Source organism: Corvus kubaryi, unplaced genomic scaffold (genome assembly GCF_017639235.1).
Source record: "Corvus kubaryi isolate FWS band 111438036 unplaced genomic scaffold, C.kubaryi_AGA036_p1.0 37387, whole genome shotgun sequence".
NCBI classification, from domain to species: Eukaryota; Metazoa; Chordata; class Aves; order Passeriformes; family Corvidae; genus Corvus; species Corvus kubaryi.
In genome coordinates this window covers 9,985,922-10,009,407 of record NW_024581129.1, presented here as the reverse complement: position 1 = coordinate 10,009,407, position 23,486 = coordinate 9,985,922, and the positions used below count along the sequence as shown (strand labels likewise).

Sequence of the window (23,486 nt, the reverse complement as noted above, 5' to 3'; positions counted from 1 at the left end):
AGCCACCCCCTGCTCCCGAGGCACATCCCACTGCCAGCCACCCCCTGATCCCGAGGCACATCCCACTGCCAGCCACCCTCTGATCCCCAAGCACATCTCTCTGCCAGCCACCCCCGGCATCTGTGTCCCTGTCACAGGGACCAACAAGAACTATCCCAACGAGGTCGCCTGGCCCTGCCAAAAGCACAGCGACTGCTTTGGTGGTGTTAACAGAAGAACCCTGATATTCTTCCTACTTCAGTGGGAGCAACTCCATTTTACTGTTCTGAGGAGAATATAACCAGACACATTTTTAAACACCTGGATCTGGGGAAATAATTTCTTTTGAGAGTTGCATCTATAAAACTGCTGTGTTGAAGTAATAAACACAGAAGTATGCATTTGTAAATCATTTTTTTAAAAGGAAAAGTCAAGCTGAGGGTAATACTAAGCTAAAAATGCAGATATGCTCCATTGCAGAACTGTCCAAAAGTGCATGCAGATACATTTATTGTACTGTATAGAAATGCCACAAAATAGAGACTTATGAAAAATTTCTGTCATTCCTAGTTATACTGATGATAATAATATGGGCTTGATCCCAGAGAAATACAGAAGGTGGCCCTCACTTGAAAAAAGGGCAATAGAAATGTTTTTGGGACAGATTGGGTCCCAAACCATAGAAATCCTCATTTATTGCCAAAAGAATGGAAATTACATTAAAAATACAGTTTCAATAGTGAATCAAACCATTGATTCACTACGGTAGCTGCAAAACTCATCTTCAAGTACAGACATGCAAGGGTACATATAACCATTGTATTTCTTTTGAACTTGCACATTTTTTCCTATTTTCTCCCACTTCACACACAGTCTGAAATATTCTCTTTGGTTTAATCTTTACAAGATGCAGGAAGGAAAGGGGGAAATAGCTGAGAGCATGGAAGAGTTTGTTTGAAGTCAGACTGAATTAGCGGTCACAGGGTGCTCGTCTCATCTCATCCACCATTGCCTAAAGCACCTTACATCTGACTCTGGCACATGTGTTTTGACCACCTCATCCAAGCCTCGTTATCTTTGGAAGATTGTGGCCAAGGAGAGTGATAATGAAGAATTTGGTGTGTTTCTGTGTGGCAGCCAAAGGCACACAGACACCTGCACAGTTACACATTGCTGTACCTCAGAGTCCCCCTCCCGCTGCATCCTAAAGCAGTCTCTGAACAATGTAAGGATGATTGGCACAATCCTGTTCACACACCCTCACGGAGGCCATCGAACCAGAGAAAAAGAGCAAGGCCAGATCCTGAGCAGAGCTTCTTTGTGTGCCAATGTTGGCACGGAAAGAGAGTCTGTCACACTGGCATATCTCACCAAAAACAAACAAATACCTCGGTCCTGTCACCCTCCTCCCAGCAGATGGGAACTGCACACAGTACACACTCATCATCCCTTTGTAAGAAAAAATGTTACATGACAACAGGGATAGTAAATGCACTCCCAGGAGTACCCAGCCAAACTTTTGAAAAGAGGAAGATTTTCAGGGATGTTCCTTTTACATTAAACTCACATACATTGCAAAACATACTTTTTGGGCTGTCCCAGTTAAGAAAATAGTGCTGAGCAAATACAAAATCTAACCCATCTTGCTTTATTGAAAAAATATTTACTACTATTTTTTCATTACACTTTTCCACTTAAGAGGAAGAGCTACTATGGAAGATTTAAATCAATAACTAAAAAGCTAAAATAGAGTTTATCAGGTTAGCAATAACAGCTGCAGAACAAAGCACAAGATCAAAACCCTTCCTCCAGACACAGCATCTGCTGTACACCTGCTGCTGCAAACCTTTGTGTCACTTTATGCCTCTGAAGGTCTGTATTTCACAATGGCACTCTAAATTTAAATGACAAAATATTCCATGTCTTATTTATAAGTGTTTTACAGTCCTGAATGGTTTGAAGACCTCCATTTAAAGACTTTGAAGTTTTCAAAATTTGCTGCAAAATCTCATATGGGGAATGCAAATGTCCTCCTCTTCCCTCATGGCTGCTGCTGACACCATTAGGAAGGCACCAGTCCTGTGACCAGCAGGGCTCCAAGGAAAACACAGGACCCAGAGAGATTATAAACAAGAGGAAAAAGAAAAGCTACCACCTCCTGCAGCCTCATTTTTCAATACGGAATTATTAATTAGCACTCACCAAATCCTCAGTGGCTGGTACAGTTTTGGTTCTGGGCAACATCCCAGACAACTGTGAAGCTCCAGAGTTCAGACTCATGCCAGAGGAGCCATTTTATGAGTTGATTATGTCATTAGAAAGGATGAGAGCCAAACAAATAGACAGCTCCTTCCTCCACCTCCCAGTGGGAGAAGACTTTTGTCACCTCTGCACTCAGTGAGGACCGTACAGTGTTCCAGGAATGCCCAGACAGACATAACTTTACCTCCAGAGAGGAAGAGCTGCCCTGAAAGTCTTCCTGTTCTCTAATACATAGGTGTAAAGAACAGGGGCAAAGCACGCCACCTCGGCTTTCCATGGGAGTTGTGATTCCCTTACATCAGCAAAGAGGTGGGATCCATCCTCCTTGGATGATTTAAGAGATGCTGCATAATAATTGGTGCAACTCAAACAATTCAGCACAGTAAAGGTCAAAGGAAAGGCCTTTAGGCTAGGCAAAAGCTCACTGATACAGAAACAATATGCAATTTTCAGCCGACACTAAGTGTCAGGATAGGCATATTTACAGGAAGACTAAATACACAAAACAACAAGGACAGAATACAGGGAATGACAGCCCAACAGATGTTAAAGAGCACACTGCTGCTTCTGCTACGGGCAAAAAGAATATATCACATTACAACACAGAGCTACTGACAAAAGATATCCCAGCAAATAGATGATTAGCTCAGGCAATTTCATCTGTTCTAGTTAAAATATCTGCATTTCCTCACAAGTGTTAGGGAATGTCTACCACGAGACACGAGGATCCCTCAGCTGTCACGACCCTTGCTCAAATCAATTGAGATTTCACAAGAAATTACCCTGGAGCACCTCACTGATTTTTTTATCCCCACAGTACTCTGACAAAAAGCTGTCAGAAATCTGCCCAAGCGCTGGGTCTCTCAGCTCCTGCCCAGTGAAGTCAGCTCCACAGTCAGATCCAGAAGCTGTGTTTTCTGGGCTATGTGACGGTGGAGGTTGGTAGCCAGATGGAGCTCTCTGTGAAGACCTTGGTTCATTTACTCCAGGCAGGAATCATGCACCCTCTGTCCACTCGTTCCTACTCAGATACAAATGTGTACAACCCCACACAGAGCTTGTGAATCTGGCATATGCTATTTAATCAGAGCAAAATCAAGTTCTGCATTAAATCCTGCATTAGTAGAAAGTTAAAGATGACAAGCTCTATTTAGAATAAACCTGGATGTAACTAATAGTTCTTGCAGTGGTGTTTAATTAGCAATTGTGCCACATAGCAGACAAATTCACCCAGAATACAGACCACCATGATAATTTTATCTGTATCTACCTGGGAACACCAATAAAAATTGTTTTTACCCTGGAACTCATCTTTAGACACTCATCTTTAAATACAGTCCTCCCCACCTTAAAATATGTGATATGCACTGCTAATTAAACTGCCTACTTTTGCCAGTGCTAATCAGATTCTAGTATATGATTTTAATATTGGATTGGTTTGGGTTATTTCCACATTTAAAAATATATTAATTAAAAAAAAAAAAAAAAGCCAGACTAGCAGTGTGTGAAGTTGGCAGCTCAGTGAAGTTGATGGGCCAGGTGAGACATCCAGGTCCCACCTCTCTGAGATAACATTAACAGGGGAGCTGCACCTGGGGTTGCTGAACCTCTGAAGGTTGTTGAGCACTAGCAAAGTGATCCTGCAGCACCTTTGGTGATATTTGGGCAACACTGTTAACTCTGGTAAATTTATCAAGTTTCACCTTAACAAGCACATTAAGCTTGTCTTCTTAAAAATCTCTTGCCTGAGAACAGCACCCCCTTTGCCTGTCAAGATCAGCAGCAAGAATATGAATGTTGGTGTCAGAAGTTTGAGTAGCTGCTTCAGGATCTGTCAAAATATCTTGCTGGATGCCTGCGAAACATGCCCAAAAAGTGATTTTCAGTCTTCAAACTATTATCGTCCAAACAGCTTTTTTCAGCATCTGATATGGGACAACCCATTTACATGTGAAGTTATCACCTCAAAGTTTCAATACTGAGTCACTTGTAAAGAAAAAAGAGCCTTTTTTCCGAGGGGTGAGATATATGTTCTCCAGCTATGGTTAATGGCTTCTCTGTAACCTCAAGCTTTATAAATTCTGAAACCAAGGAAGAAATTTTTTTAGTAAAAGCAGATTAAAACCAAAGAAAAATTGTTTTCATGATAAAGCTTGAATTTTCAGGTCAATACCAGGTAAAAAAATCTTCACCTAAACCACAATTACTCTTTCTACATAAATAATAAAGTAGCTACTTGTAATATGTACATTAGTTACATTATGAGGATTAACAGGCTGTTGCATTGTCATTTTTTCACATGAGTAAGTCATTTAATTAGATACTAAGACTTGATTTTTTTCCATATAGGACTGAGGATATTTAATAAGATTTCAATCAAACTATTTTGTGATACTCCCTGCTCCACTGTAAGAGAAAGGAGAAGCGCATGCCTGTCTGGAAACTCAGAGCAGCAAATGTTAGATCTCAGATGAGTAACTCTGACAGTTTTAAAATTGAGCAAAACAGCTCAAGGAGAAAGGAACAAGAAGAAAGAAATTGCCTAAGAGATATGGGGTAAAACGTGCAACTTGGAGAGAACACTGAGACAACAATGAGAGCTGTTCAAATAGACCATGTGGAAGGGAAGGGCCTTCTCAATCTCTAAATCAGTGGAGCTGAAGTGCAGTGACACTGTGCTGAAAAGATGTGGGGTGTGCCCAGACAGCCAAGAGCTATGTCCAGCTTGCCAGGATAATTGATTAGTCAGTCTACTTGTCCTCATCCACAGAGGCAGGGATCAGCCTGTGGTCAGAAGAATAAGTCTGATGGTGACATAGCGTTCTTGGCCGCCTTTCACTTCTGCCCTCTGACATAATTCCTAATTAAACCTGGCCCCCTTCCCACAGCCCAGTGCTGGAGCAGCAGCCAGCAGAGCTGCCCAGGCTGCCCTGCCCATGCACCTCGCCTGGCCTGCCACCAGCAGGGCTCCAGAGCAGGGGCCACACACAATCACACATCCATTTGTGTTCTTCCTCCTAGAAGCCCCTCAAACCTGACAATGAGCAGGAAGGGATTTACAGCTGGAAAACTGCACAGACAAACTAAGGATCAGCCTCCAGAGAGCCCCTCAGCCCAGCACTGCAGGAGGGGTGGGCACTGCTGCCGTACAACACCCATGGGCAGGCACCACACAACCTGCCCCAAATCCTCATTCTCTGACGGAGACGTCACTTGAAGGTTAAAGCAGGCTCAAGTTATTTCTTGGAAATAATGTTGGTTCATATATCCAGTATTTCTTTGCTGCTGTTAGATCATTTTTCAAAAACATCAAACCCATCTCTCCCTGTCCTTTGAAGGGTCTCGTTAGAGAAGTTTAAAGGTACAAAATGTATGAAATTATTTTAACATAAGCATTGTTGGCTGCCTGAGCATTTTCTTCCTTTGGCATTTCATACCAACAATATTCCCCAAGCAGTATAACATTTTTTCTAGAACATTATATATGATATGCAGACTGCTGAAGAATTTTAAAATAGGGTAAGAAATTTTCATAACAGTCAGTAAGCAAATGATTCCTCCAAAGATTCAGATTGACACATTTGGAGAGGATTAAATTTATCCAGAGAATTAAATTTGCATCAAATGAACATAAAGAAATACACAGCATAATCTAGGACTACTCTCTGTTTTTGCATGACTAGCATATTTACTGAGATGTCCTTCAGTAATTCAGATTTTGTCATTATTATTCATCATCATGAAGAGTCGTGTAGCCTTATAAACTGGAGTTTTAAGTTGATTTAATGGGTTTTTAGAACTAGAACAAAAAATTCATAAATTTCAGCAGCCATTTAGATAATGCAGAATCATGTTTCATGAATTTAAAATAAACGTGGTGGATGATCTAGATGTATGTTTTCCTACAGACTTATATTACAAACGGTTGCTTAAAACAATTTTTTAAAACATAGGGCACAGCCTGCAAAACTCAGAGCCAAAACAATCACAAGCTGAGACTGGAGTTTTAAAGAAAAGATGCTTGTGATAAACTTTTTTATTTATTACTTACATATATGGTTAACCTTGACGTTAAGACATTTTTCCCTCTAGTCTATATAGAAGTGTGTGGAGATTACTTGTCTACCTGTACTAGTCAAGATTCTAATTTTTGACAGGATTATCCCCCAATTCAACAGGAACTTCACAGGTTTTTTTTAAAAAATTGTACTTTTACTATAAAATATGTCAAAAAATACAAAATCAAGCAAATAAAAGGACTGGAATTTTCAAGATATAACAATTCATCCAAATTCAAGTAGCTGAGGATCAAGCTTTTGGACGTTTTTCAGTTATCCATTTTATTTTACTAAATTGTAAGAAGAACTGGAAATGCAGGGTGCGTTTCACAGAAATCTGAAATCCACGTGGCTTTTCTTCACTGCTCTGTTGCTTTCCCTGTTAAAACTCATCAGACACTCAGGATCGTGTAAAATTATCTTTTCTGCAGTGCTGTGACAAAGCTGCTAGAGCAGAATCACTGACATGTGTGACATTCATCCCTCTCCTCGTCCCTCAGCACCTCCCACGCCCGGAGCAGCGCTCACCTTCTCCCATTCCCGCTCGTTGTTCAGCACTATCACCACCAGCCTCGGGTGTGCCTGGTAACCATCTGCTGTGAAGGACAAATCTCTACCTTCCCAAGTCACATTCATCATAAACCTGGAAGGCAAGGAAGAAAAGTTCATTGAAAAATTAATGGGCTGTCCAGCAGTTAATGAGCAGCAAGTTCAGTCACCAGAACCACTGATTAAATCCATGCACCAAACCCTGCCAGTGCTGTCGAAAGCCTGTGCTTGCAGCATGGGGAGTCCAGGCATTTCAAGGCAGCTCATAGCTCAAGACAAAGCAAAATATTGTTTATGTATGAATTATAATGCAGACATCATTTTTAACAGCTTCCATATTATATATGAATAATCTCTCCCCTCCATGAATAACCTTTCTGGCACTTTGCACAACCTCACCAGCTTTTCAGGAGCATTTTAAGCAAACCTACATCACCTCTGTATGTAACACTGTACTACTGCATCACTGAGTAATACTCAGAGCAAAGTGCATGCAGTCTGTCTTCCCCTGTTCCGACCTCCAAGAGCCCAGCCAGCTCTTCCCAGAACTGTACCTACACACAGTGTTGTGACACAAGGATAAATTCCACTAATGCCAAAAGCAGACATGAAAGCATTGAAAGTGTTGGTAAATATTTCAGATCAGTAATTTCAAAAGAAAAAGGATTTATGTTTTATTCTTTTGCATTTAGCTTAAATTTCAATGGTTTTCAAAAGATGTATAAATTAATTAGCATTTTGAATAGGAAAAAAAATAGAGGGACACAGATTAAAATGTACGAGAAGGAGAACTTGCAAAATTTTGTTGGAAAAAATCAAAGCTCCACACTGTTAGCATGAGCCTGACAAAGCTATCCCACAAGTAAGAGGTAAAACTGCAATTCAAAATCTTGGGAAGAAGATAATATGCCCCCAGCCCATGTCTGCAGTCTGAAGTTATTCACACTGAATTGCACTGAATTCTCAGTGTATTTAATTGAAAGAAATGCAGCCCAAGACTGATGCACACGGAAGTGCAGATGTCCATCCTACAGAAAGATGTGTTCTGAAGGGCAGAAATTTACTGTTCTTCATATATTACCTGTAGTGTTTTACCCACAAGAAACTCATACTGTCCTACATGTTTGTATGGGGTTGAAGGAGTTGTTTTCGTTGGCTTTTTTAGCTGTAGTAGTAGCATGATCTCCTGGGGAATGTGACATAGACAAAATTCCTCAGCTCCAGATTCAGAGGAGGTTTTGTATTGACATAGCTGCTTGAAAACACCAGTAGCAGAAGCACACTAAATAAACATATATAGACCCAGAAAAAATACTGGCATTGGTTAACAATTAAATGTGCACTACCCTGAACAGCCATATTAACATCATTCAGCACCAGTTTGACAGCAATTTGTAAATTCACCCATCATAACTCATGGTTCATGACAGACTTTCAGTGTGAAAATTTTCCCCTTGACAGAACTTTGCTGTTCAGTTGAACTAATTTCCCACATATTCCATTTTTCATCCAACAGCGAAAGATCTTGCTTGGGAACAAAAGGCTTGTTTGGCACCTTGAGAGGCAGCAAACTGCCAAATAGGATTTACTTGCATACACATGTAAGGAACCAGCACAACATTCACTCAGTGCTGGAAACCACTGCGACCCAGGGGATGAAGTGCCTGGGAAGTGACCAAAAGGGGAAATCAAGGATGTCCTGTGAAAACAGGCAGTACTTGTACTGGCACTTCTGCACCCTCTCCCAATTCACACCCATGAGATAACAGCCCTCACAATGAACACATCACCTGACAGGGCCATGCAGAAACCACCTCACTTCACTAAAGCTGAAAGCCAAGCATTGTGTCCCCTCCTAACAGCTGGACCCCAAACACACTCCCTGCACTGTATCAGGCTGTTGTTCTCACTTCAGTTTTTAACTACACAGAAAATGGTGATTGGACTGGAGTTGAACTCTTCTTTAATGGAGTTTGGTAGGACCACCACCCCCGATTTCAAACACTACTCATCGTATTTTGGGATTAATATGCAAATGTCCTAGCCTGGAAGCTAGTCAAGGGCCATCACAAGATGCAGTAGTGATGCTCAAATGTTCCGAAAAAAACAATATCAACCGCAACTCTAAAGTGAAAAATTGAACTCAGTGTATATTTTTAAATCATGTGAATTTAACAGCCACTAAGTAAAGAAACACATTTTGCAAGTTGGTTTTTTTTTTAAAATGTCCCTAATCTGAAAAAAATTCTCTTAAAATTGTATTCTCTGATCCAGATAGAAAGGTATCCATGAGTGACGCTCTCTGACCTACCCCAGATTCTCACACTGCAGCAATAAAAAAGAACTTCAAAGAGATTCTTGTTTTCCCAAGCACATTCTTCTGAACAAAATTCATCAGCTGCCCGTGTTCTTCAGAAATCAATGCCTACAACCTACACTCGCTTTTGAATTGTCATTTTTCTTCTGCAAAGGACAGAAGTCCTGCTCTGCTTTTACTGGCCACGATCCCAAACTATTTGTCCTACTAAAAATAACCAAGTGCTTTTCTGGTCCTGGTTAGGAAGAAGGCTGTGAAGAATTTATATTATGTTATTCTTACAGAGTTTTACATTTATCCAAGGTTAATTCTGTGCAAGAGGTCTTTGGCTTCTGAATTGGATAAAATATATTTCTGAAGTAGCTTTGGAAATGCATATTGCTGTTCTTAACTAAATGAGGTGTTTAGTTATGTGAACTCGTTACTTTGAAGGGGCAATTAACAACACACCTTGGATTTGTAGTTAATCTGTTTTCATTCCTCATTAATGCTTCAGCCTTTGCAAAGACATGATAGCACAAGGCCTTGTGATGGTATTATGATGCTGAAGTCTTAATTAACTTCTGCAAACTGAAATTTGAAAGATTCCCCAGGTGATACATACATCAAAATGGCTTTTTTTTTTTTTGACAGAAGTTAAGCTATTCTCACAGTGAATCCAAAACAGGTTTTTTATCATGCAAAGAACCAAATCTTAACTATGTATTTAAAAACAGTTGAAACATTTATACAATTCTTTTTTCCTCATCACCTTCCCCAACAAAAGTGAAAAGTGTTGAAACACCACAGCAGAACACTTTTGCTGTCATATTTACAGCAAGCCTTTGAAACACCCAAGTTATGAACTTTTTTCAAGGTTTCCAACTTTATAAGACTCAGAAAGATCAAGTAGTTCACACAGAGCTTTAGATTAATGCCAAAACTGCAATATTTATCCCTGTCAAACTTCTAAGTTTATCCAGAAAGAGAGAACATATTGAAAAAGCTGGGTTCTCTTACCCTGTAACTACAGTATCACAACTTCATTGACTAATTCCATTAACAAATGCGTGAGGACTTTACCAAAGGGATGAGAGCTCAGTTTTCAGAACTCCATTTGGATACAATATTGCTGACACAGAGGCACCTTTTTGGCCAGCTGCTCACAGGAGACATGGACTGCCTTGTCCATGAGGTGTTTATTAAGGATTTCTTACCCTGTGTGAAAACAGTTGAAATCCTAGAGCAGAATCTTTGAGGTTTTCTACTTCTATGCTGTACAAAGCAAACGAGTTTGCAGGCTATGGCATTTCTTTTGAGGTTTACCATATATATATGTCTATGCAAAATAGACATACACAAGTGTTCTCCTAACAGATCCAAGGACTTGAGAGCACAAACAGGAAAACTTTGTGGATTCTGTGCGGGGTATTATTTTAAGGAAAAAACCACAACATTATGTAAATTATTAAGGTCACTTTGTTTCAAACACAGATCAACCGTAGCCCTGGTCTCAAAAACTTCTCAGGGTGATGTGAGAAAGCCAACAAGGACGGAATGGAAGCATAGCAGAGCAATCCCATGACACAGAAGCAGCTGTGATGCCACCTGTGGAGCCTCACGAGCAATGATGCTCAGGAAGTCCCCAGCCAGCCACACCCTCCACATGCTCTCTCCGGGATGCCAGGGAGAAGCATCCTCACAAAAATTCGTGTCCTCAGCATGGGCACCCTCCTGCCCACCCACCTGTGTCCCCCAAGACCCTCCAGGACCGGTCCGTTTCAGGAACACAATCAGCACTGCAATAACAGGCTGGTTTATCATTAGTGTGAAATTCACCTAGAATGCAGCTCCCAAACACACCAACAGCTGGGGAAAATAGAATGGGCAAGGCAGAGGCATTAATGAAAATGTGTCACTTCTAAGCTACCTCCTAAGGAGACAACTTAGTCCCTAGACCTGTAAAATAAACCACAGGGCCTGAGAGCTGCCAGGGTGCAGAAAGACCAGGGGACTCCTCTCTGCCATGAGTTCAGATCTACATTTTCTGCCCTCAGATGAGATAATCAAACTTGATAAACTCCCCAGGTGCCATCACCAGGGACTATCATTTTTTATTTAGTGTCTTCTTCACTGTGGGGCAGTGTTTCAAATCTCTGACAACTGCAGGCAATGAAGAGAAGCAGCAGAGGCTTTGGGAAATACATGTTGCATAAGAGAAACTCTCCCTCTTCTCTCTCAAAGAAGGAATTTCCAAACTGAGATTTAAAGCAAATGAAATGCCTCAAAACCAACATGTTATCTGGTGATATTTCTCTTTCCTGCAAATAGTGTAAGCCCAACCATTTTAATAACCTAGACAGCCAGCCTATCTGGGCTTGGCATTCACTCAGCCTCATACCTAAAAAAGCAGGAGTGTATCCAAATTCCGTCTTTTCTTCTATTGTTGAGGCTCTGAACTGCTGAACTTCCTTACTATGAGTCAACCACGACATTTGAATGACACTTATCAGTACAAACCCCAAGACACATTATTTACCATTAAGAAACAGACTTCCCCTGTAAAATTAAATCAAAAAATGCTTAATGTAGAATATATAATGCATGGTCTGAAGTACATCTAGAAATAGGTCTGCAGTAGAACCCTATTAAACAAGGTACTGATGCACTTTTTTAAAGTCAATTCTGTATCTTAGGTTATGTAGGATTCTTTTTCTAAATTCAAATCCTTTGCAGTGGTGCAGTCTCTTCTTGCTCTTTGTGCATCCTCCTCCCCTTCCCAGCCCCTGCTCCTCCACAAGGGTACGTTGCTTTGGAGCTGTGTCTCCCTAGGCCTTGAGCCAGCATGGATGAGTAAAACTTTGGGAGTGATCTGCTCAGTGACTGTGCAAAAGGAGCGGCGTGCCAGCTTCTGGGACCTCCTGCCAGCTGCTCCTTAAAGCATTCACTGCCACTGGGTCTGCAAAAGTCATCTTGCCCCAGTTCTGCCAGATAAACAACAAAAACTCTTGGGGAGCCCTTCTGAAAGAGGCGAAGAGGGAGGGAACAAAGCTAGAAAGGGCTCAACTCCCTGGGATGTGCCAAAGACGAGTGTAACTAAACACCAGAATGTTTAGCAAGTTAATGCTATTATTAACACCAACATTTCAAAAAAAGCCCTAATTTGATTACATCTTGCTGCACCACCTCAGAAGCGTCCCAAACTCTTTCCCATGATATGTGCCTGGCTTCCTGCAAGGGAATGGTGCCTGCAGCAGCTCCATCTCCAAGCATGTTCATTTATATGTTGATTTTTGAGCCCTGCTTTCAGCCCTGAAGGCAGGCTTTGCTCAACTGCCAGAGGCTATGCTTGTTCTCTTGTTTTAAATTATTTTAATTATCGCAATAACAAGGTAATGTTCTAATCCAGTAACTGTTTGGTACTTTCTGCTTCCTAAACTGACCTAACCTGGGAGAAAACTCTAATACAGATTCTCAATTATTTCTTGAATCGCTTTGTCAGTAAACCAGCACCATGTTGGGGTCTCTTGGGCAGAGAGAGATTATACATATAATTATACACCTCCAATCATCCAATAAAGAAGATGATACCTATTGTTCCCGAGTCTTCTGACTTAAATGAACGAATCCTCTATAAATTGGCTGCTGATCTGTATGCAGGAAAAGATTAAACAGATTTGATGGATTATTCATCAAACCATTGTGTCCCTTTAATCCCAGATTTCGCTCAAAGGAGGCAAATTTATCTGTCATGCTAAAAGCTGCAATCAAAATATTGAACTTATGAATTACTATCAGGACTAGGGAGAGAGCAAACCCTCACCCTCTGAAGAATGTGCTGTGCTCAAGGATAACAGCACCACAACAGCAAGGACAACTAAGCTTTTGTCCCTGGCTCTTTGGACTCCCCATTGCTCCTGCTCCCTGGTTCAGTGATGACAAATAAAGGAAATCATGCTTGGGAAAGGCAGGATATTTTCTGGACCTACACCTTCAGTGCTGAAGGACGGTCTCTAAATCCTGCCTATTGCTTGGCTGTATTTCGGAACAGAATCTCACTAAACGGCAGCACCACACGGCAAACACTGACTACCTATGGACAGACACACCTTTTGGCTTTTTGGGATAACGGCAACAGCTTTACCATCCTCATCCATCCCTGCAAGGATCGGCATGGTTGGAAATGTTGCAGTGAAATGTATCTATCTCCCAGGGTCAGGACTTCTACAAACACCCTGAGTACTCTTGTAAACAAAGCAGCACCATTTCAATGCACAAAGCAGCAGCATTCTCCACGATGACTGGCAGGGTTATTGTGTTTTGCTGTTTGTTTGCTCCCACGTTTTCTTTTATTCAGAGAGAACAAGAGTTCGTTCAACTGACTTGGCATTAATGAGGTGCTAATTTTATTTATCCTACTGTGCCAGTATTTCACACAATAGTGATTTTCTGCCTTGGGAGATCTGGGTCTCACACAGATAGGAAAAGATGATCTGAATCAATACAGATACAAATATACATATATATCTGTGGTTTTAATGCATTGAAAATGAGCCCCGTATTTTATTACAAATCCTTTATTCATAGGGAGAAACTGGCTTTCCCATGTGTATCAGAAACGAACATTGATCAGATCATTGCAAAAACTAAAGCAAACCTGATTTTCTTCTGGGTCTAGAAAGCCAATAAAAGCATTTTAGAACTGCAGTGACAGGGAAAGATAAATTGTGTGCTTCAAAACAAATATATCTTCAAACCAATTTAATACTCAAAGGATTTGAGAAAGAGGGAGGAGGAGCTTTTACTTCATGGCTTGCTTTCTTTACAGAGAATTTCTTCACAAATGGAGATAAAATTGCTATCTAGATGTGGGAAGTCGCACATAAAGCATTACTAGCTTCCATTTACAAGCAAATTAGCTATTATGGCATAGCCTCAGAATACTATACTGGGTTTAAAGCTGAATTAGACTGTCATTACGATAGGTGGAGCCTAAAAATCCTGGGGTTTTTCTCTATTTTGAGCTTTTTTTTTGCTCAGGCATCCCCTTACACAGCCTCTTCCCTGATTTCCACTGAGTTCTCTGCTTCTGAGCTTGCAAGCAGTGTCCTCTTGTTCAACCCTACTTCTCCAGTCCTGATTTCCAGCTGGACATGGGGGCAGAGTACAGTAGGTCCCAAGTCCATAACCTGATAACTTTAGTCCTTTCTGGAACATGCTCCAAAACCCTTTATTCAGGTTAGTTTCTTAAAACAACACATTTACATTGACCCTGTAGTTTAGATTACAAACTTGCACCATCTGGGACCTGAAACTGTGAAGATACCACTTCACAATAAAACCCTGATTCAGGCATTGATTTGTCATGTGAAGTAGAAAGCTACAATTTAGTGCTGAGGATGAGAAAGTACAATGAATTTATGAAATTCACCTTGGCAGGGAGAGACTGGTCAGCTTCCTGAGATTACTTAGTACTGGTAAATGCTTGTATATACTTACCTTTCCAGCAGATTATATGTGACAAGAGCAGTCTTGGGGAGTTATTACATAAGAAAGACTATTTAAAGTTTATTCATTTTAGTATAATTCTGACATTTCTAAACTAAAAATAGCCTGCTTCTTGTTCTTGTGGTGTTGGAGAACCTCAAAGAATCTCCAGTACAGAAAATGTATTTTTACTTCATAGCTCAGTGTTTCTTTCACATCAGGAAGTGACTTTTTTAGCCACAGTGCACTATAGCTTCTCCTATTAATAATTCCTGGGTGCATCATGCACTGCACACTGCAGAATCTCCTGGTGAAGTCTAATCTCACTGCCCTTAGCACTCATGAGCCCTGTTCTTGTACTCATGCAGATTTAATGAGAAAATAAAGATTGTTGAAAGAAATACAGCTTATGCTGAGTATTGAATACTTAATTCAAGTCTACACAAGTGTATTAGCCAAGCAATAGGGTGGGAGCCTTTTTCCAAACAGGTTCAAGTTTTTGTGCCTCTTCTAAGAGTATTTTAAACCCCAACAGTTATGACAGAATCCAACTTAACTTTCACAGAAACTGGAGTTCAATTATTAATAGTGGACTCCTTTGTTTGTAGGTCAGCTCCTACTGGTAAGGCACAGAGTTTGGTTAACAGGATGCTTTCACTGCTCCCTGGCATTGTCAGCACATGCATTAAGAACCAGCACGGGGATGCCACGCTGGGTGCAGGTAGGACAGTCCTCCCAGCAGTGCCTCCCAGCTGCTCTGCCCTGACACCAGGGACACACCAGGGCTTTCCCAGAGCCCTGCTGGGCCACACAGCCACTCCCAGGGGCCAAATGGGGCAGCTGGAAAAGAACTGTGGGTTTTCTGCAATGTCTCTGGGGAATTTGTAATTTTAGAGGCAGAGGCTCAAAAATAGGAAAGGGGAAAAGGGAGCACAAAAAAACTGCAAGTGTCATACAAAAGGCAAGTTCTCGCTAAGGAAATGTTAAAATCCATTTACGTGGTAGCATTTGGCTTTTAAGAAAGCTTCTGAAGAATGCTGTGTGCAAAGATGCTGTTTTCATGGAAAACAACTGTTCCAGGAAATCGTGTGGTAATCAACTCCTAATCTAAATATGCAAATACATCTCAAGATTAAAACTGTTCTAAAATCTCTTATCTGAAATCAGCACCAACTTTCCTTCCTGTGCCAATTCTATCCTGCTTTTCTGTAGAAAGCACTTCATCTGCACTATTTGGTCAGAACAAATGCCATAAATACTGCTTGGTAGCTTCCATATTGTCAAGAGCTATTAAAAAATATGTCAGATACCCTACTTCCTCTCACAGACCAGATAAAGAAATATATTACCGTGCAACATTTTGGATAGAAGTAATCAGGGTATCATGTCTAAAAGGGATAATTAAAAGGAAAATAATAAAAAAAGAATCCTGATTTAAACCTTGGCAGTTCCCATCTGAGAAACTGTTTAGAGAAACATCTCTATCAGCCTGGATTAATGCCGATTAATTTTTACAGTTATTCTATTGGAGGTGACAAAAAATATACCTTTACAAGTAGAGGGGACAGATTTCAGATCTTATGTGATAAAAGCTGCCTAACTATTCTAATACTTCTATAATACCCAGGGACAGCTCTTTAATACTGCACATCGCTTGTCTTCTAAAATATTACCAGGTTCCTGCTGATGCAAGTGATACAGGCACAGCCTCCAGAGCATTGTGGCAATTTTACCTCATCGTTAAAGTACACAACAATCCAATTTTGTTAACTCAGCTTCACACCCTCTAAGACCAATTCCTGGCATCTTCTGCATTAGATTCAGAGCAGTATTTATTCTCCACAGCACGCATCATCTCCAGGAGCACAACTACCACTGCAGCAAGTCCTCTTGCACATTCTCCCGGAACATCTGAAAACCATTGCTTAAAAAGGGCACAATAGGATTAGCAAAAAACAATATTCTCCTTCAAAAAAACATACAGTGGCAGTGGAACAGAAAACTGCCAAGGCTACATAGGTAAAAACAACCCAAAGCAATCATCCTTACTTGTGCAAGGTTTGAGAGGGCCGGTCATTTTTCTCCAGTTGTCCATAGCAGCTCGTTCTTGCTTCAGGAATGAAGGAGTACTTTTCCAGCATGGCTGACGCAGCAGTGGCAATAACCCCAAGGCCATCCCGTACCCGAGCTTCTAAACTGTAGTCCCACTCATCATAAGCTGCTGAAATGAGTCCTGAAGGAAACTCCTTGGGAGTGATTTCTGTGTTACCACTAACCAGGCTGGGAACTATCCAAAAGAAATCATAGCCAGTAAGGCCCAGGGACCGAGCCTCATCCAGGATGTAGACAGCTTCATCCTTGGAACAATACAGCAGGATGACGGACGAATGGATTTTCTTCAGCTGAATTTGGGTCTTGGCATCTCCAAAGGCAGTATCGAGTATGATGACATTCTGCATGTCCCAGCCCACAAAACTGTTTTCCACAGTGGTCTTAATGACATTGATGAAATCTCGATATCCAGGGAAAGTGGTGGTCACCAGAGAGAACATGTGCCAGTCGTAATCCTGCATGATCTTCAGCATGATAATGGCTTCTTGCTGGATGGAAGCCCCAAACTGGAAGAACGTGGACATGACATCCTAGAACACCAAACACAGCAAAAGATTAGTAATTTGGTACAACTCTAAAGGGAAGAGAATCTCTAATTCTGCTTTCTTTGTTCTGGCAGAGCTACCAAACTTCTATTGCATTCCAGTAACTCGCTGTGATTTATCATTTTCCGATCATCAGTAAGCAATGTTGATCATAGGTATTACAGCTAATTAAAATATTTGCCAAAAAGTAACAAACCAATATTTACATAGGAAATTTCCAAGTGCTTGATCACTTGAAGACAACAACTCAGATCAGTAGCTACTGAGGAAACTCCCTAAGGACAGCCACCCACAGTTGAACAACTCTCCAGCAGGAAGTTTTACATTCCTGTAAATGTAGGAATGCAAGCCAACAAACTCACACCAATTTGTAGCTGCAGTAGAAATAAAGTGCAATGCTCATGCTGTATACATGCTGAAGGAGCTCTGTACTTCCAGACATAATGTCTGAGGGAACTTCATTTCCAAGGTTCATTAGACTCGGAGGAACTTTCAGACTATGCCAAAGCAGATTTTCTGTCCCCAGGGACTGAGTTCACTACTGGTCCTGCTCCATTCAGAGCACATGGCCCGTTGATGCCTGATGGAGAATTAACAGGATGGGACTCCAAGGACAACCAGCAATCTGTCAGCATCCTCATTAAAGGACTTAAATGGAAGTAACTTCAAACAATGGCCCCGGAGTCTCTAACTGCCCTGTAATGTTGCCCAGCACAGATTGGTTTCTAATATTTGTCATATGATTTACGGAATTAATAACATTTTATACAGCATAAGGGCAGGTGCTGCTTATTTTAACATTATTAGAAATAGGCAGCACAGTTAATTTTGTTGGCACTAAATTTCCAAACACTTTCAGTGGTCTATTTTTATTAAGTTGCTGTAAGATCTAAATTTATTTTTGAATTTTACATTCTGCATTTACATACAATAATTAGAGTGCCAAAATGATACATGGGAAGCTGTATAATTCTTCCTTTTTATTTTACTTCAGTATTTATTCTTGACCAGTAGAGGCAACTTATCTGCATCATTTTCAGAAACAGAAAGCATGAACTCCTGGTGAAACAAAAGCTTATGATTTAAAAATAAGATAGGAATCATTCAAGATTTCTTATGCAGGCTTCTGATGGAAGACACATACGGTGCCTTTAATTTAAAGAGTTTTATGATCATGGTCACAAACTGCTATCCTATTTTACACTTGCAGGGAACAGAAACAGATTAATTGATTTGGGTTTCATGGCAGGGTGGTGTTAAACATACAAATATTAGTGAGAATGATAACTCAGCTCTGCAAGCTCTGCAAATCTATTCCAGGAAAACAGTCTGCACTTTTTTTAATAGAAGATGAGGAGTGTTATTACTTTCCAAGTGTTAAGAAGCTGACACCAGGATTTTATATAGCTTGACAGCAATAAAAGTCTTACAACTTGTGTCATACCCTGAAGACTGATACTGAAGGTATAAAATACACACTGCTGGTAGTAATGAAATCATCTGCCATGGCTTCTTTGGTACCGCAAAGATGAGATTCTGAATGCCAGAGACAGATTTGAGATGTTGTGGGTTAATTACACGTTATAAAACATGTTTTGGAGAGGAACTGAAGAAGGAATATTTGATTGCTGAATTCTTCCAGGAGCTATTTCCTGGTGACCCTGTACCTGGATACATAAAAACAAGCAAACAAGATTTTCATATGGGGATATTCACAGCTAAAGGAACCCAGCACACAGAACAGCTGCTCAGAGTCAGCATTTAATGTTTTAATTACTGATTTACAATTACACAGCAAAGTAGATATCTAGAGACAGTGCCACGAATCCAGCTTTGCTGCAGCTTCCTAACTGAGCATAAAAAACATTGTAATGCAAAGGCAATCGCTTCAGTTTTCTTCTCCAACTCTTATCTTGGTTTCCATTTCTGATTATGCTAAATTACAGTAGAAAGTAAAATAATTTACAGTAGATTAATTAGACTCTATCCATATCCTTTCAACTCTCCCCCATTTCTACGTATGTTTTATGACTACTACTGCAGTGGAATAATTCTTTCAAACAATACATACACCTTGGTCCTTTGTGCATTAAAAGGAACTTCTCCAATGAGGCAACTCAAGTATTTGAGGACAGAAAACAATCACGTGGACATTTTCTAGTGTGACCTTTCTAACTAGTAAATACAGATTTTTAACCTAGAGCAGTCCTTGGCATCTTCCCTGGCAATTAAGAACAGTCTTGAGCACAATGCTCTGTGTCACCATTGCAGCAGGCTGACAACAAGAGAGAAGTAATACAAATAAATCCTTTCCTTTTCTAAACATTATGTTAGAAAAACAGTTTATGAAAGGAGTTTTGATTAGACATTTTTGTAAAGGTCACACCCATATTACAAGAACCTGTTTCCTATAATTGTGAATGTGAAGTCTAGTCAAAATCCTGATCAATGGTGATTTTGGCAATCATGATCAATTTGTGATTAAAATGCTGGAAAAGCCTGCAATTATACAGTGCAAAGTTTGTGTTCAGGAAAAATAGAGGCATAAATATCACAAGTGATATTCTCATCTGAAGAAATCCCATGTAACTGCACTGACTTCACTGGATGCTTTTATAGAGCTGAAGACCTGATGTATTTACAATGCATCTGAAACAGACGGAAGATTACAAGCAAACTGTAGCCTTAGGAACTTCAGCAGATAATTAAATGACTATAAGGAGAATATTTAAGGACATATCCATTAAACTAGGGGGGGAAGGGAGAAGTTTAGTGAAGAAATAGCAAATAAATAAAACCGTAACAGATTCAACTATTGAATTCTTAAACATCTACACAGCTTTTCATTTTGGGGGGTTTTAAGCTTCACATTCTTTTCAAAAAGCATTATTATTCCTCTGCTTTATACAGACTTAAATTCCATATGTGTAACAAAATAGTAAGTTCCAATTTTCTATATTCAAATGCAAACTAGAGTGATGTTTGTGAAAAATCAAAATTATTCTGTTATTTTCATTTAACTGTCATCTTCTCATGTATTGAGACATCCATCTAAATCATTGCTGAAGTAGGAATACAGATGTAATATCAGAGGTGCTTTAAATGCACACCAGAAATTTTTTTTTCCATTCCTCAATGTCCCCAACTATTGAGATTACTGGTGGAGGTTGTAAGGAAGTGGTACATTTTATCCAGGGCAAGAAAGTTTTTACAGAGGAATTTCTCAGATAAATCTCAAAGCGTGACAATCCCAAGATGCTACACTCGATATGAGTAAAAATTTAGTAGGAAGAAGTAGTTTTCTCTCTCAGCTTCTTAGGTAGATCCCACCACAATCATGGGAACAAAAACCAGCAATGAAAAGAGAAGGTAAAGAGCAAATGAAAACTTTTTGTTTCTGTCTTGCACATGAGTGTGCAGTTTACAGCAAAACATCTCCCCATATGTTTCACACCAGAAGGAAATAATCCTTCAATTGCTTCTTGCTTAATGTTATTCCTGAATTTTGCATGTGACATAAAGTTCTGTCGTGCAGGAGAAGGGCACTTCAACGTTCCCACGCTTGTGCACAAAGCAGCGCAGCTCTCCCTGCTGCTGTCATTTATAGATTAACATATTAGAGCAAGTTGCTTTTTAATTAGTGTACCAAGTCTATAAACCTGTCACTGTTGTCAGAATTGCATGTTTCACTTCCCCAGTTCCAGCAAATTACAGGAATGTTTCTCTGGAAACCTCATCCTCAGCTATTTTCAAGACATCTTGGTTTCCCAGCTCTGGCTTTTCCATGAGCTCAGCAGGGGCCACTCCCAGCTGCTGTAACAGCTGAGGTAAGTCCTGGCAGTACTTTGTGCCTACCAGGGAAAAGGCTGCAGGAGTTGGTCAGTTAAGGAAAGAAATATTTACTATCTAAACTAGCATAGCTTTTGTCAAATGAAAATTAAACGCTAAACCAGAACAAAACTGGGGTCAACACAGGACCAAATCAATTTTCCACTCCTCAGACACAGCAAGGGACAGTCCCTTCACTAGTAAGACCATATTATGACAGGAAGCAAAAACCAATATGAAAGAGTTTAAAAAGAAATCCAGAGGATGAGTTTATTCAGCTAGCAACAAGATTATTATGACAGGACTATAAGTAGGACTTTAAAGTTATCTTAATTGCTTCATTCTTACTCTCTTTCACAAAGATCAGCAAAAATAATTTTTCTCTGATTTTACACCACTGTAAATTAGACATTCCATTCTCATAAAGATTTAAGACACATGGTACCAGGTCTCCATACACAGTGCAAGCTGGTCCCTATTTAATGCAGTATAGTAGTTATTCACTATTTTTATAAAGACTGGGGAAAATGAAAGCCAGAGGTTAGTCATGAATTCAACTGAATAATTTAGCATCACATCAAAAATATACTGAGCAAAATTATTTGTGCTGATCTCAAATGTAGGTAGAAAAGTGCATCTTGCAGGTTGTTAACTTGGTACCATTTTTCTTGGATTACTTGAAGTGGTGCACTGATCCTCTGGTAAACACGAAGTGAGTTGCATTTCTCTACCTTGAATATCCAGGCCCCAGCCACAGGGTTTTTCTTTGCAGAAGGGCACACACCCATGCCAAACTTTCAGTAAATGCAAGCACTGAAGTGGAAGAGCTGAAAGGAAAACCTTTACTCCAAGACACCCTGCATATTTTTGAATTCTAAAGTTATTAAATTCCGCCTCTATTCATTAAGAGATAGAACACGCAATTCCCAACACAAACAGCTCACTGAGGTGCCCAGGGAGAAAACTCCTCCATTATCACCATGGGAGCAATTTGGGGGAGATTATACAAAATTCTGTGCTTTCATACAAAGTACAGCAACATGTGAGGGTGGAAATAATTTACTCATTCTTACAAAACACAGAAAATACCGGCCTCCCAAGGACCTGTCACCACTCTGGCCCCACACATGGTGAAACCAGAGCCAGAAAAAGGGTGGAAATTTCCTTACTCCATAATTTAACTGGTGCAAATGCACAGCCACAAAATGTATAAGGGTCAACTAAAAGGACAACCCAAGACCTTACTTTTTATTTTAAAAGTTTGCTCTAGGAGAGGAACATCGAAGTTAGAAAAGGGCAGTAGAAAGCAAGGGAGTACATTATGGCTTTCCAATGTCTGACATGTCCCCTTTTATTATTTCAAGGAATAAATAGCAGAGAAACATGATTTCAAAAGGTTAGCACTGGCTTAATCAAGCATGTTCTTTCCCATTTCCAGAGGGAGTCTGCAGGAATTCATTTCGCAAAGACTTCTGTATTTTCAGGTCATGGCTTCATCCTAAGAATTTTGCTAGGCAACAAGTTTTGTGGGGTTTTTCCTTTTTAATATATCCATTTAGTGTTGTAATACCTATTTGGTTTATCTAGGCCTGTTACAATAGCTGAAGTTTGTCACGATTTTTTTTTTTTTTGTACCAGAATAGCAAACAAACAAAGACAAAGGAATGAGAATAGAGTTTCTAGAGATTGTTGCAGAGTCATCTGGGTTTGATCCTTTACATTTTCGAATAGTAGAGTGTCATGTCTAATGAAAGTAACTCAATATGCCATTACAGTGAAATAATCTAATTATGGAAGATTACTAGTCTTGCACAAAGTTCATGAGCCATTCCTGAGCTGGACCTCACTCACCATCTGGGTTTTCAACACATCTGGGTTTTCTTTCACAGACTGTTCAAACACTGGAAATTGTGGTGTCTCAGTGTGAGTTCCTGATGAACCAGGACAGACAAGTGAAAAATGCTTTCAAAGGCTGAAATGAGCCAACAAGCCTGTGACCAGGCAATAAAACCCTGGAAAGATTCACGTGAATCAGCAGGGATTTTTGGGGTGGTCATTTGATGGAAAGTTTATTAAAAAGATGCCTCCTTTCTAGATAGACTTTAGTTTCCACAGGTACAGAAATGTTTTACACCATGAATATTTCAATGAGGAAGGGCAAAATTGTGGGTCTACAAAAAAGGTAGCATGGAGCTGCTGTGCTATTTGGGTACGTAACAGCTATTGTGCAGCTTTTGGGGTCAAAACAAACCCCAAGATAAGAGTAGGGTACTGATGCCTGCAAAGAACATAAGGGAGAATAACAAGTATTTTCAAAAAAAATATATTTGTTTTGTATGTTCAAATATTTCTTGAATATAAATCCTTGAC

General features: G+C 40.1%; 1 protein-coding gene across 3 annotated transcripts in view; it reads right to left on the bottom strand.

Moving 5' to 3' along the window:
- Nucleotides 1-23,486, bottom strand: part of GRIN2A (glutamate ionotropic receptor NMDA type subunit 2A) — a 168,294-nt gene that overhangs the window by 57,150 nt on the left and 87,658 nt on the right. For all 3 annotated transcript variants that reach the window (XM_042037005.1, XM_042037006.1, XM_042037004.1), the window contains 2 exons: nucleotides 16,681-17,273; nucleotides 6,828-6,942 (listed from right to left, as the gene is read on the bottom strand). In XM_042037005.1, coding sequence (XP_041892939.1) covers nucleotides 6,828-6,942; nucleotides 16,681-17,273 — 708 coding nt within the window. The remainder of the gene's footprint in view (nucleotides 1-6,827; nucleotides 6,943-16,680; nucleotides 17,274-23,486) is intronic.